The 16,243-nt window shown below is 42.8% G+C and overlaps 1 protein-coding gene across 2 annotated transcripts in view; it reads left to right on the forward strand.

Annotated features, from left to right (window-relative positions):
- The window catches only part of atrnl1b (attractin-like 1b), a 126,720-nt gene that overhangs the window by 96,489 nt on the left and 13,988 nt on the right, over nt 1–16,243 (forward strand). For both annotated transcript variants that reach the window (XR_014570604.1, XM_083788005.1), the window contains exon 27: nt 15,263–15,385. Coding sequence is in view for 1 of the 2 variants with exons in the window: in XM_083788005.1 (XP_083644131.1) it covers nt 15,263–15,385 (123 nt within the window). In the remaining variant the exon portion in view is untranslated. The remainder of the gene's footprint in view (nt 1–15,262; nt 15,386–16,243) is intronic.

Raw genomic sequence — 16,243 nt, forward strand, 5'->3', positions numbered from 1 at the left:
AATCCGACCTGGAAATGCATTTATCTGTTTAGAGCTGGAGATTGATCTCCGTTAGTTAGAACAAACACCATTATGGCAACGATTACTTTAATCATGTAATATTTTAATAGTAGCCTATTTTATCGGAATATAGAGCTGTGTAACACTGAATAACAAATACATCTCTGAGATAGTTCACAATTTTTGAACTTAAGTTGTATGAAATACTTGCCATTAATATAGTGGTTGCAACTGTATTAATTGATTGCCTGTGTTTTGTGGTGGGAGTTCTGCTCTGGTTTTGGTGAATATTAAGTAGTTCGGTCATTTTGTGGGGGGCACTGGGGGTCACTTATTAACCCATTGACGCCTGGTGCAACGTATACGTTGTTCTACCCTTGATGACAGCGCGCTCTGTGTCTCATCAGCTATTGCTATACATGTAGCAACATAACTATTTAAAAGAAAATCATCAGAATTTGAAGGTTTTCAGAAACCTTAGGTCAGGCCCTAGAAGGCGTTCCCAGATTCGGCCTCAGGCATCAATGGGTTAAATGTAAATTAATCCACAAAACTATCGTCATTTTTATTGTTGACCTATTTCTAAAATATTAGCGCAACTTTCGTTCAACTTTGAACAATACAAATGGCATTAGTTTCGTGGATTCATTTACTTTCAATGCATATCCCCCTATGCCCCCCCACAAAATGACCGGAACTACTTAATATTTCACCAAAACCAGAGCAGAACTCCCACCATTGGACTCAGGCAATCAATCAATACAGTTGCAACCACTATATTAATGGCGTCCCTATTTTGGGCCACAACATTATAGTTGGCACATTTCACAAGGTGACAAGGCGTGGATTCTGTGAGGCCACAAAGGGATGAGAAGCCTTTTGGTTGTAATTGTAAATGTCACCCCAGAGGCCACAGCGCTCTGTCTGATGGCTTTGAAGACACCTGTGAGGGCTGGCTGATGCCTGGAAATGACATTTAGCAATGTCAAAGCATGCGCACGCACGCACACACACATACACACACACACACACACACACACACAGTACACACACGCACACGTCGCGCGCACACATTTGTCGGCTCTGGGCCGTGGAATAAACCTTGTTTTGACCAAAAAAAGCCATCTGTGTCAGGAAATAGAAGATACAGGCGATTGAAAGAAACGGATAGAGTGGGTATATGGGCACGACGGTCAAGATGGCGCAACCCAGTTAAGCGTAACATTTATTAACCCTTGGACTACCAGTCCCAATTTTTTTGTTTGGGTAACAAATTGGCATATTTTTAATTCATCGTTTTAACATACAAGAAAGATCTGGTGGATTGAAGAGATGTTTTTTTTTTTTCATTCATTGCAAATGTATTCTCTCGATTCGCCACCAGATGGCGGGAAAGCACCATTATGCTGATTTTGGCTGGTCCGGATTGCTAAGCTAATGCTATATTTTTCATAACTAAGTCAAATTAACCTCAAATCAACCCCAAAAGATCGCAAAATATCACATTTTTTACAGCGACGCACATAGAGACGGCGCGCGCGCACGATCACGCGGATTTCGGCCGTTTTTTGGTAAATTACATCCAACATTAGTGATATTAGCGAAAAAATATTATTTTTTGCTCTTTTGACCCCGCGATAACTGATATTGATTGTCATTCCGTTTTTTCCGTTAACGGGAGGTTTAGATTTTTCGATTAATTCCGTTTTTTCCGTGAATTGTAGGCCAAGGGTTAATTGACGTAGATCAACGCCAATGGCGGTTTTTGTCTTAAGTATACCTGGTATACGGTACCCACCTGAATCCGCCAACAGCTGATAATTAGTGACACACATCATTTAGTGTGTCACCAAAGCGGTGTATTTCAAAAATACACAGGGACGACATATTTGCATATTATAACCACACCTGGGGGTCTATTAGACTAGAGTAATGTTAACTCCCCATAGACGTATAATAGAACAGAAAAAGTACAAAACTATGGCATCCCATCTTTAAAAGGTGGTTTATTCTGCCAGACAGCAACGCTATACGTATATATATTATATAATAATCGTTTGTCCATAGTCTTCGATTTTCTTAACGTGTACTCGACATGAGCAAAGTTGAAGGAGCACACAGTAATATGGCTAAATGAGCAAGCCCTCCCAAACGTCCTTGTGTGGAGCGTACACAGCGCTGATGGGCACGCCACTCCGCCGCCCGCTTTGAAGAGCTCAATCAGCGCCACATCGATCGCTGTAATAAGATTACACCCCCCTCCTCCCCCCCCCCCCCCCCCCCCCCCCCCCCCCCGGCACGGACAAATCCACATGTCACCTTGTTTGTTTGTTTGTTCCTTTTTACTTTGTTCCAAGTTTTTATCTGGTAAATGACCCTCCAGAGTAAACTATGGACGAGTTTTAATAGTGTGTAATAGCTCTTTTCTTTAACCCATTATGAACGGGAACCCATTTTGGTGTTAGCACTATGTTATGCTTTAGCTATTGAAAAATAGCAGATCTACAAGCTCATATCGCGCCACCGAGTGGCGCGATACGAGCTTGTAGGTCTGCTATTTTTGAAAAATCGAAGGACGACTGACATAGAAACATGGCTTTTTCAGAAAACTGTCGGGATGTAGAAGACGTTTATAGAATCTGATCTCAGGTCAGAATGGGTTAAACACTTAAACCCGTTTAAACGGAGATAGCAGGGGCACGGTCACGGTGGCACGGCGCAGTCTGTAGCACTGTCGTATCACCGCTAGAAGGTCCTGGGTTCGATTTCCCCTGGCGACGCTGTGGGCGCTGGGGGGCGTGTTCTCTCCGCCACGCCATCAGCGTTGGCTAAACGGCCTTTCTGTGTGGAGTTTGCATGTTCTCCCCGTGTCCCCCCCCCCCATAAAAAAACATGTAGTGTGGTCTCTATCTACCTGATGGATCATGGAACTGGTTGGAATAACATGTTCCTTCCACACGCTACAGGCTACATGCTACTGGGGAAGACTCCCCACTGTCAAGTGATAAGAAGCGACCTGCTCACTCCTCATGCATTGATGGGAGATGATTTCAGGTTCTGGGCTCTCTCCACAGGTTGGCAGAGGGAGAGCAGCAAATACTAGGATTACAGCTTAGGCAATAATTGGCACCGGGTGAAAAGTGGGTTACAAAAACTGTGGGATTAAAAATCTAATCAAAAACATTGATTAGAACATTGGTTTAGAACAGTGGTTCTAAAAAAAAAAATAGCAGGTATAAATGCGTGTACATCTGCTATTTTTTCTACATTTTTTACTATTTTTCTACAAAACAAACAAAAAACACATCTTCTGTGGGTACCTGGCACAAAACATTTTCAGATGGGGGTGGCCAAAATGACATAATATCATTTTGGGGTTTGAGAACCACTGGTTTGGATTCGGCGTTGAATTTGCCATAGGTCTTTAATGGGTTAAATGACAATAAATCAGATCTGGTAAGTTCCGCAAAAGAAAACAATGGTAGCGTCTGTGTCCACTGATTGCATCCAGTGTACAAACACTTATGCGGTCGTTCAAAAGAAGGTCACGTGCATGACCTTGCAACCTGATTATCCCATTCTGAACGGGAACCCATTTTGGTGTTAGCATCATGTTATGCTTTAGCTATTGAAAAATAGCAGATCTACAAGCTCATAGCGCGCCACCGAGTGGCGCGCTACGAGCTTGTAGGTCTGCTACTTTTGAAAAATCGAAGAACGACTGACATTTTCAGAATCTGATCTCGGGTCAAAATGGGTTCATCAGACCAGTGTGTTGTCCAGTGGAAACCTCGTATGAATCTGATCTCGGGTCAGAATGGGTTAATTTAGTGCGCTGGTTCTGAACCTCTGGTCCGGGCACCACGTGTGTTCCTTGAGGGGGTTCCAGGTGGTCCCCAACTAAATGAACCAAATGGACGCTTATTAGGACTATTGAGAGTGTAAAATGAAAACCAAATGGACCATTAGAATAGTTAAATTACCGGTATTTTGTTGAACATCTGCATTACATCATTTTCAAGAGGTCTAGACAATTTGAGAATTAGAATAATTGTTATTCTGTCGACGTTTGCCTGTTATCTCTCCTAATGGTCACCACATCAATACAGCATGGAATTGTGGACAAAACAGTTTTTGGGTCTGAGAGGCTAAATGTCACCAAACGGTGGTTCCGTGGCTCAAATGCAGAGTAAATAATGGTCCTTGATATGAGAAGGGTTGAAAACCACCAGTTTAGTGTTTAGGAATACAAAACAAAAGTGTGGGACGCCAATTTCATCCAATCAGGGGAGAATATATAGGATAATGGGATTAACAATGGAACACTTGAACTGGAACATTGTAAAATTGAAGCTGATAAAGCATCTTTTTGGGGTTCTCTCTCCTGATTGGATTGAATCGGTATATTGAACTGAAAGAGCATTTTGTATTTTTTTTTTAAATAGCTGGAGAGACACTATACACCTATACATGATTAACCCATTCTGACCGGGCACCCATTTTGGTGTCGGCATCATGTTATGCTTTAGCTATTAAAAAATAGCAGATCTACAAGCTCGTATCGCGCCACCGAGTGGCGCGATACGAGCTTGTAGGTCTGCTATTTTTGAAAAATTGAAGAACGACTGACATAGAACCGTAGCTTTTTCAGAGAACTGTCATTTTCAAACAGACATTTTTAGAATCTGATCTCAGGTCAGAATGGGTTAAACATTACAAGGTACTGTACGTTTGATTACATTGAATATTGACGCCCATCGTGTCTCAATGTTGAATCAAGTAGACGAAATAACCTAATGCAACATCTCCCTTTCATCTGTCTGAAATACAAATGTGTATTCTGAAAAGAAACTGTCCCCTCGCCCTTTTAAACTGAAAATCAGCCTTGCATTTTCATTTTCACTTCCGTGCTGCACACTGTGTTTCTGAAGGTTATTTACCAAGTCAGAGGCACATAGTTTTCTTTGTTTATCAAATAGTACTAGACGACTCGTTCATTTAATTTCACTCCTCGGATCCTCAAATGAATCCACGCCGGCTTTAGAAGGAAGTTTACTTGACCATATAGTCAAATAAACCAAGTGAAGAAAACGGCACGTTATCTCTGTAGGTTATTCCGCCGATAGTCGACAGCGACTGAAGAAGTTACAAAGTGACGCGCTGTGAGCTTAAGACCTGCTATTTCTTCGAATAGCCAACGCTAAAATCCACCACTCGAACCACACTTTGAAAACCACTGATTTAGATGCACGAGACAGGTGGGCACGGGAGCTAGACCCCCCCCCCCCCCCCCCCCCCTTCCTCTCCCCGCTCCACTGAAGGTGGCATGTTGCTTTAAATGAATACGGCAGCATGATGAATAACATTCCCGCTATCTGACATTTAGGATGGATGCTGTTGAATTTTGAAGCTTTTTGTGCTAGAAATTACAATAAGCTGCGAGCTGTTTTTCCCCCCCACCTTCTTTCAGCGAACATGCCTAAATATCCCTTTTTTATAGTTCCCTACAATACTGTAAATACATTAAAAACAAGAGAATGTCAAATAAATAAATATGAGTGAATAAGAAATTCCATAAACAAGAACAAAAAACTAACTTTTAAGAATTAGTGAATATAGCAGATCCACAAGCTCCCAAAAGCTTGGCAGTAAATTAGTTGAGTCACAATGTAAAAAGTGTGTGAACCACCGACAGATATATACAGTAAGCTAGACTCTAGCTTATATTATACAGTATCTGCTCAGAAAGGCTCAATTATCTCACGTTGACCCGTGGTGCTCAATCTAAAGCCATAGTGTTGTTTGTTTAATCCATTCTGGACGGGAACCCCTTTTGGTGTTTTAACTAAGCATGCATGTTATACCTTAGCTATTGAAAAAAATCGTGAAAATGCGGCACAATTCTTTGAATATATATTCTTTCAGAAGACTTTTTTTTTCGACGTCAGGCCTAAATATGAATGATGGGACTAAACAAGTTTCATATTGACACTGTCAGGTGGAAACCTTGTATGTACAAAAAACTGTTACTTTTCAGGAAATGACAGTGGATCCAAAATAGTTATTATTTAGTCACAAGCTCTTGTGACTATCCCCTGAGCAAGCTGGCAGGCTCTATCAGCTCAATGGTAAAAAGAGGAAAGTTACACGGTGCTTTCACTTATACTTTCAGAATATTTTAAATATAGTGAAAATAGCTGGTCTACAAGCTCACAAGTGTTGTGAGCTTTGTTTTCTGCCCCGACAGCAACGATATCTGGATGTAAAAAAAGAAATCAAGGCTCGGGGAAAAGAAAAAGTGTTGAAGAAATCAATGAGCAGATCAATCTCAATTTCAGCCAGGCGTAGTTTGTTTTTTTCACTGTGTTTGAGCTCCCCTCAGGGAGACTTTGGAGAGTGATTCCACAAAAGCAACAATTACATGGATTTGACCTGAACTCGCTACGCCTCATTCCTGTCTCTTATTGGACCCGAGCCGAGCTCACCGGGTCAAATTTGGGGCCATTAAATCAGTAGTTCTCCAATTCTGTTGAGCCAGGCACCCCCTAAATGACATGTAGGGCCTATTTGGACTCACCCCCCGCCTCCCGACTTTTGATGCTTTTGTTGATCACGTAGTAGGGCGTTAACCCATTTTAGGACGGGAAGTTGGAGAACCCCTTTTGGTGTTAGCATTATGTTACGCTTTAGCTATTGGAAAAACAGCAGATCTACAAGCTCATACATAGCCTTTTCAGAAAACTTGTCAGGATTTAGAAGACATTTTTTTAGAATCTGATCTCGGGTCAGAATGGGGTAAATTATGAAAACCAAAAAGGAGATGAGAGGTTTATGCGGCCGACAATGCCGACGGCGACATTGTTAGAGGTGCGTTTACACACTGTACAGTGCTGTACAGTATGTACACGACATCTTCACCTTTTCATGGCTCAGTCAGTGCTGTTAATGGTCTCTTCCCTCCTCATACAGAAGGGCTATAATAGCCCCCGAGCTAGTAGCGGGCAGATGGCTGCTTAATAACGTATAGTGCCGTAATTGATGAGAACTTCAAACGCTCCGCTCTTCTCACTCTCCCTCTCGCGCCGCATTGTCCCCCTCGCTGTGTAAAAGCACAGCCATGTTCGTTAATGGAGCTATATAGCGTTGCTTTTGAAATGGACCGAACTAATTTGTGAGAGCTTACCATTGCTTTTAAATGGACCCCGCACTCACACGCAAGTTGACCCTTTAACCCATTCTGAACGGGAACCCATTTTGGAGTTAGCATCATGTCGTGCTTTAGCTATTGAAAAATAGCAGATCTACAAGCTCATATCGCGCCACCGAGTGGCGCGATACGAGCTTGTAGGTCTGCTATTTTTGAAAAATCGAAGAACCACTGACATAGAAACATAGCTTTTTCAGAAAACTGTCAGGATGTAGAAGACGTTTATAGAATCTGATCTCAGGTCAGAATGGGTTAAAGGTGGCCTGGCGGTTAGCAGTGCATTTATCCTGCGCGCACTGTGTTTTTACTGAGCACTAAGTGTTCGCACCTGCATCAATCGGATGTGTCTGAAACCACTTTGGACCTCGCGGTCCTGTTAGGGAAAAAAACGTCAAACATTACCAGTGCTATAAAATGAACCCAAAGTGTCAATCCGACTGTCCGTCGTCATCGTTTTTTTTCCTTTTTCAGTGGGTTGACCAATCGAACTTGCTCATGAACCATTGACCATAGGGAGCAAGGAAGTAAATGTTTCACTGTGTGCGCGCTATGTATTGGCATTTGCGCCACACTGTGATCGGGGCTGAAACCTTGCCCAAAATCTGGAGTTTTGCTTCGTAAATATGCCATATGACTTATCGTAATGGATGAGCTGATGTCATGGGGCTGGTTACATGAAGTCTGAGATCCATGCTGATCCCATGTTGATTCTGAGATCCGACATAATTAAGAAAATACGGGTTTTCGAGAAACGACACTGTGAGCTTTGCACATGGGCTATTTTCTCTGTTATGATTCAGTTTGAGATAGAGCTAACTACCGTCTATCAGTGTCTAGTAGCTAAACCAGAAGTGGTTGGTCCATCTGTAAAAAAACATGTCACGGTTTTAACCCATTCTGACCTGAGATCAGATCCATACGAGGTTTCCACTGGGACACACACTGGTCTGATTAACCCATTCTGACCTGAGATCAGATTCTAAAAAATGTCAGTCGTTCTTCGATTTTTACAAAAATAGCAGACCTACAAGCTCGTAGCGCGCCACTCGGTGGCGCGCTATGAGCTTGTAGATCTGCTATTTTTCAATAGCTAAAGCACGACACGATGCCGACACCAAAATGGGTCCCCGGTCAGAATTGGTTAAATAAAATCATGCCTCGGATGGTTTGCGATCCTCCATCCTTGCGATTATTCGTGAGCTAACGTCCGGTTAAGGCCCGGGGTAATTGTTGCCCCTTAAATTAGGCACCTCACGTTAAAGATCCATAGCCTTGGCTGCCTTTCGAGTTTTGTTAAAAGTGGTCTAAACAAACATTAAAGGCCATAGGCTTGGCTACCATATGACATATTTCCAAAAGCTAGGCATTGGAGGGGCTAGCCACCTAAAACATTGTCATGACTTCAAGGTTTCATGTGTGAGTAGATAGGAAAAAAGGTCCTTTTGGGGGCGAACTATTCCTTTGAACTTAAGAGTGAGTGATTAGAGTGGAATAGAATAGGTGCAATCTGTTTATCATACATTCCTGTCACATGGACAAGCTCCTTGATATGACCAGTCACCAGACACACACACACACACACACACACACACACACACGCCGTCAGCAGATTATTGTATTCAAATTAAGAGTTAATCCACAGCATTATCCCCACTTGCTACTATATCACAAATAGGTTTAGATTTAGGATTAATGCCCCAGGACTCAAAGAATAGTGCTGCTCTTAAGATTTGTACTGTACTATAGTACAGTAAATGATAGTTTAGGTAGACCCCAGCAAGATTCTGCTACATACCTGCCGTTCTATAGAACCTGAATCTATTTTGTCACAATAAATGTCAAAAAGGCGGGCCAGACAGAACGACTCACAGTGACTAGTTGTTTTCATCCCAAAATGCACGATTGAATCTTTTCAAGATGAAACACCAGACAGATGAAGGTGAGGTGATTGTCTATTCGTGTGCGCTTTGAAACGCGACTCTCAGCCGATGCTATTTTTATGTAAGTACAAGAGGAGGGAACATTTCAAAATTGTCCCTGTGCTGTACTTCAATAACCCCACGTATAATACAGACGAGGATGAGACAGTAATAGGAATCTATTCTCAGGTGCTTACAGTGAAATCCAAAGAAAAGATGTTCCTCCACAAAGCAGGCGGGGTATGGTACCGTATTGTTGCCGTCGGGGACTGTTTGGTGTTCTTCCGTAAATTAACCCATTCTGACCTGAGATCAGATTCATACGAGGTCTCCACATGGACACACACTGGTCTGATGAACCCATTCTGACCTGAGGTCAGATTCTAGAAATGTCAGTCGCTGTTAGATTTTTCAAAAATAGCAGACCTACAAGCTCGTATCGCGCCACTCGGTGGCGCGATACGAGCTTGTAGATCTGCTATTTTTAAATGGCTAAAGCATAACATGATGCCGACACCAAAATGGGTGCCCGGTCAGAATGGGTTAAGCTTGATGATCTGCTAGTTTTGCTATTTTTTTAATTGAAATCCTGAAAAGTAACACGCATACATATATAATATCTTTAATTTTTGTTTTTGTTTTATTACGTTTACACCCTACATAGACGTTACTGTATGTGGGTACAGTATGTATGTCCTCCTGGCATATTGAATATGCTCGTATGTCGTCACTGTCGGGTGGTAACGTAGTATGTCCAAAAATGGTTTCCTTTCAGATGTCCCCAATGGATCCACTGTAATCATTTGGAATTATACAACAGGTCGTTTCGAGGAAGCAATCTGATTGGTTGAAACGGCTTCCAGCCGTGGATCAAACCAGCACCGTTCACCACCTAATCAAAACAAAGAATTCAGCTGCTCTGTTTTACCAGAGCGCTAGCAAACTCGGTTGCTAGGCTAGCTAGTTTCTTGGGACAGTTGTGGTCGTAGTGACTACATCTGTCATTAAAAGAATAAGAATTCTTAATGTATGTTCTCATGTTAGTTTGTTACTCATTTTCTGAGCCATGCAAATAAACAACAACCCGCACTGACCGGAGACGGAGAGGTTCATGTGCCCTGCGCGTAAAGCTTAGCCAGAAACAGACAGTCATTGCGTCAGCATGAATGTAGCCTCGGGAACCCAGACGTTATATTTCCAGCACGGAGGTGAGGGGGATATCGTTTGGGGGTAACGTTTGCGTGCTTCTATCTGTTACTTCTCTGACACAGCGCTGCAGTTCAAACAGACTTCAGCCAGTCTCAATAGTGGGACACCGCGCGCTGAGAGCCACATAGCCTACACAGCTGCATTTGTTTTTTAATTAAGGGCGCGTTCTGAATGCAATGAAAAAAGTGGAGGAAAAAAAAAAAAAAAAGCTCAACTTTCGACTCGCGCTGCTGCGAGTCGACTCGTGATAACTTATCGATAAATCGATAAATCGATTTTTTGATGAATGCCCTACCACACACACACTTGACCACTTTTAGTTTTACTTTCAAAAATGAAATAATAAGGGCTTGTTGATGGGCTATTGCCGCTGTATTTTCCACGAATGTCATAAATGAAAGGTAGGATAATAATTTATTTATTGGGGAAAAAACATTTTTTTAATTAAACTTTAAATGGGGAGATACAAGGTTTCTGCCCAACGACTTCAATGGCATTGAAAGAATTCTGTGGTTTCATGTACATCGATTATGTATTTTATCCTTATCCCATTCTGACCGGGCACCCATTTTGGTGTTGGCATCATGTTATGCTTTAGCTACTGAAAAATAGCAGATCTACAAGCTCATATCGCGCCACCGAGTGGCGCGATACGAGCTTGTAGGTCTGCTATTTTTGAAAAAATCGAAGAACGACTGACATTTTTAGAATCTGATCTCAGGTCAGAATGGGTTAATCAGACCAGTGTGTGTCCAGTGGAAACCTCGTGTGAATCTGATCTCAGGTCAGAATGGGTTATAGCACATGAGCCATCAGAGCTATCAGATCTTACAATTGTAACGGACTCCAGTCCATATGCAGTCGACAGTCGTATACCTTTTCATAGCCACGCCAGTGTACTGTGCATGTACAGTAATCAGCTGACATGGAATGGATGGCATGGTGCCAGCTAGGTGGCAGCATGCCATAGTCCTAATCCATTAGAGTCAGTGGCGTGCACAGATAGACACTAGGGGGTGCTAGAGCACCCCCTGCCCTTTTGGCAATTTTGCGCTTAAAAAAGAAAAAAAAAGGTTTTTTTTTTTTCTTAATTTGTAGTGTGGACCATGCGGTGACATTGATCAAATCTTGATAAAAAAACGCTTCTACTATATTATTTAGGCCCCCACAATCTAAAGCTATGTTTCTATGTCAGTGGTTCTTCGATTAAAGAAAAATAGCAGACCTACAAGCTCGTAGCGCGCCACTCGGTGGCGCGCTATGAGCTTGTAGATCTGCTATTTTTCAATAGCTATAAAGCACCAAAATGGGTTCCCGCCCGAAAATGCGCTGCACGCGGTGCCCTTTTTTTCACTTGAGCACCTGCCCCTCTAAATGTCTGTGCACGCCACTGATTAGAGTGTTTGAAAGGAAGGCACCTAAACCGCATTCAACCTGGCATCAATACTGTATGTTGGCTCGTCGGGCCATTACAGGTGAAAATGTTCACGACTAACCCAAAATGTTAAAAAGAAGCTTTCGATATTCGTCGAACCACTTGGAACCCCAGTGTCCATATTCCGGGGGGGGGGGGGGGAGCTCACAATGAGTTGTATTTACGATTGCATCGTGAGCTTGTAGATCTTCTATTTTTGACGATATTTAATATATGAAGATATTTGGGAAAAGTCGTCAAAGTTGCAGTTGTAAGTCAAGTCCAGCTTGTGCGTGCTTGCGACCGTGTGTGTGTGTGTGTGTGTGTGTGTGTGTGTGTGTGTGTGTGTGTGCGCGCGCGCTGCTACAACACGGCTTTGCTTGGCATGCTAATCCGACAGACAATTAGAGCTTAATGCAGCACACTTGAGCTCATCACAAATCCAATAGCAATCAGCTCTGTCCTTGGCACCAACATGGCGTCCACATTCACATTATTGATCGGCCGGTACGTGGCTGATCAAAAGTGTGCTGCTCGTTGTTTTACAGCATCGATTGGCCGCGAACAAGAGAAGCCACTTTCAGCTCCATCTCGGCGTGGAGTCTATTTGGACTCCATGTGTTTTAACTCACCTTTTAACCCATTTTGCGCGGGCACCCATTTTGGTGTTGGCATCATGTTATGCTTTAGCTATTGAAAAATAGCAGATCTACAAGCTCATAGCGCGCCACCGAGTGGCGCGCTACGAGCTTGTAGGTCTGCTATTTTTGAAAAAAATCGAAGAACGACTGACATTTTTAGAATCTGATCTCAGGTCAGAATGGGTTCGTCAGACCCAGTGTGTGTCCAGTGGAAACCTCGTATGAATCTGATCTCAGGTCAGAATGGGTTAAGTAGTCACAGAATATTCATTTCACTGCGATCGCACACCGGATGGTCGGTAATGAGAGAGCCGCTAAGTTGTACGTTTCTGGGGAAATAAAATGGGTTTGTGCCAGGCGCTTTTCAAGCACCTGGCAAGAAAAAGATCACTCCTCACACCTTTAACAGTGCACCCCCCAGCCTGAACTATACACAGTGCGGCATAAACTCACAAATCACACAAGTGGAAATGACTAAATCAATTTGTCTCTGTGTGTGAGTAATGTGGGTCACACCACGCAGCCCCCCCATAACGCGTGCCCCCCCCCCCAGGCTGTGGATTCCCATGGATACACCCCCGATGTAGCTGCATTGATATTTAGTATTGATTTGTGGGTTCATACTGAAATCGCCAGAGGGTGTAGATTTACTGCACATGAGCACTGCTATTGTTTTCTCCCCCCCCCTCTCTCTCTCTCTCTCTCTCTCTCTCTCTCTCTCTATCTCTCTCTCTCCCTCCTCTCACTCGCTCTACCATGGTCTCACGTGCACTCTCCTACTGTATGCTCACGTACGTGCACGACACTCTCCCACCCTCATATCGACTATATTCTCTCTCTCGTTCTCCGACTCTACAATCTACAACGGTTTCGTACACTCTCAATCCCCTTTTCACCAAAATAACGTTGGTTCTAGATTCTTGGAACCTTTGGTGCTTTAATTCACGGAAACCGTGGCAGCCATTTTTTTGGTTCCTAGTTCTGAACCAACTTTTAGGGTTCTGAACCAATTAATTTTCAGTGGAAACACTCTGAACTGGTTCAATATTAGGCAGGGGAAAAATATCTGAAGCGGTTCAACCGCGGTGGAAAAGGGGACCTGAGAGTTACAGACCTGTAAGGGTTCATTTCGTACTCTCTCAGAGTTGCAGACCTGTAAGGGTTAATTTGGTTCATTTCGTACACTCTCAGAGTTACGGACTCCTAATGAAATGTTCTGTCTTATAGATTCCTTTTTTAACCCATTCTGACCGGACACCCATTTTGGTGTCGGCATCATGTTATGCTTTAGCTATTGAAAAATAGCAGATCTACAAGCTCATATCGCGCCACCGAGTGGCGCGATACGAGCTTGTAGGTCTGCTATTTTTGAAAAATCGAAGAGCGACTGACATTTCTAGAATCTGATCTCAGGTCAGAATGGGTTAATCAGACCAGTGCGTGTCCAGTGGAAACCTCGTATGAATCTGATCTCAGGTCAGAATGGGTTAAGGGGGGGGGGGGGGTCTGATTGACAGAAACCCTGCCTTAGTTAAAATGCAGAGGATGAGAGGTTTAAGCCCAAACGCGTGGTTAATTAAACCCCAGCACTAGCATACTGATGACCAACGGGATCAATGGCTGAATAATTGCTTGTCATACACATAATGACAGGAGCCATTTTCTACCTGACTTCTGATTAGCTTTAATTCAATGAAGCTGTTGATCTGCCGCAGAACAAATGGTGCCTCTGTCTGTTTTCCTTTTTCTTCTCCTTTCCCCCGATTTACGGATGTTTTGCCCGAAGGCGAACGTATCCTCATGTGTCCGACTCTATTTACTTTAAATTGGCAGAAAGTGATGAACCCCCTGCTGTTAGGGAAAGTATGTTAAGCTCTTCTTAGGCAATTCACCCTTGAGAGGAGGGTTCGTTGGGAGGCACAGCTGCGCCTCCCACCACAGCGGCGTAATTAGTATTTTTTTAATATAACCATTATGATTTATTATAGGCGTGCGGAAGGGCCCCGGACAGTGTTTAACTCTTGACTGTATACAGTGTCCGACACGTTTGTCCTCATGTCTGCTGGTGTGCTATGGTCTAAGATGGTGACTTGAGTACATTTACTCAAGTCAAATCTTGAGGTACTTTTAGTAACAACTTGAGTCCCTCCATTATTGCGTTACTCAATACTTGACAGCTTTACAGCATTACTATTTTTTAAACTTTGATTTAGAATATTACAAATCATACGTTGACCTTTTAAGTCCTATGTTATACTTGAAGCTAATTGAACACACACAACACAATTCATAAACGTTTGAAAGAATTGTGAAAAAGTGAAAAGGGCCATTCATAATATTTCGATGCTGCTACATTTTGCACTTTTACTCGAGCAAAACGTTAATAGAGTATTTTTACATTGTGGTATTGCTACTCTTTCCTGAATAGAAAATATGCATACTTATTCCCAGTGGTGGAAAAAGTACTTAAAAAGTAAAAGTATCAATACTGCAATGTAGAAATACTCTTTGTACCAAATTGTACTCATTGTGCAGAATGTACAAATAATTCACCTGCTAATTTTCAAATGACCGAAGTGGTTAATGTATTATGTTTTGTAATGGTACTCAAAATCTACAAAGTAACTATAGTACTAAAGTTTTCATATAGTTGTAGTGGAGTACAAGTACAACGTTCAGTGGAGTAGACACTAAAATGTGAAGTAATTGTACTTGATTACTTTCCACCACCGGAGGTGTTTTCCCCCCCCTGTTGAGTGCATGGACGCGCTGTGTGTCCCAGCGTGTCGTCGTCATGTGGCGCTCTGCTGTCTCGCTGTGTCTCCGCGTCCTCACCCTGTTCTGCCCTGTCTGTCGTCTCTCCTGTTTGCAGCAGCTCATGAGGGAGCGCCAGCAGATGGCCAGCCGTCCCTTCGCCTCGGTGGCGGTGGCGCTGGACGCCGACGCCGCCGGCGGAAAGAAGCAGGAGCTGTCACCGTCGCCCCCTGGAGTTGACGTGAGTACTACTACCGTGTTCCCTTAACACACGCCGTATGAGCCTCAGGACTCAGACTGCAGGTGCTATTATGAGAGCTTAAAGGGATAGACCAGGGCGAGTGATTGGTTAAAATGTAGTGTTAATTGAGCCATTAAGACCGGGAAAGCATCTCTGTCATTTTAGATCCGAAGCACTTTAACCCATTCTGACCTGAGATCAGATTCATACGAGGTTTCCACTGGACACACACTGGTCTGATTAACCCATTCTGACCTGAGATCAGTTTCTAAATATGTCAGTCGTTCTTCGATTTTTCAAAAATAGCAGACCTACAAGCTCGTAGCGCGCCACTCGGTGGCGCGCTATGAGCTTGTAGATCTGCTATTTTTCAATAGCTAAAGCATAACATGATGCTAACACCACAATGGGTGCCCGGTCAGAATGGGTTAACCTTTGTTTTATACTTTGGCTATTCGTGCCGTGCTATGAGCTTGTAGATCTATTTTTGAAAAGTCATGAACATTATTTTGTGCCATTCTTTGAATATATATAGGCTATTTTAAAAGGGACATTTTTAACTAACTAACTTTGCTTCTGGAGGGTCCCTGGAACAACTTATTTTGAGATGGGCAGTAGTGGCCAAATATAATTTTGGGGTCCTTTTTACATGAAAAAGTTTGAGCACCACTAGTTTTTTTCCAGAAAACATTTAGGATTTAGAATCGGAATGTCTTAATGGGTAAAAATTGCTTTATAATCTGATAGTACTTGTTACCGTTATTGAGTGTTTTGTTCAGTAACAGAGTCTCCATGTCTCTCCAGCAAGTACAGTAGGTAACGAGAGAATGCATTGTCAGGTCGGGTTACCAATTGTAT

Source organism: Protomyctophum parallelum (genome assembly GCF_964188405.1).
Source record: "Protomyctophum parallelum genome assembly, chromosome: 17".
Classification (NCBI taxonomy): domain Eukaryota; kingdom Metazoa; phylum Chordata; class Actinopteri; order Myctophiformes; family Myctophidae; genus Protomyctophum; species Protomyctophum parallelum.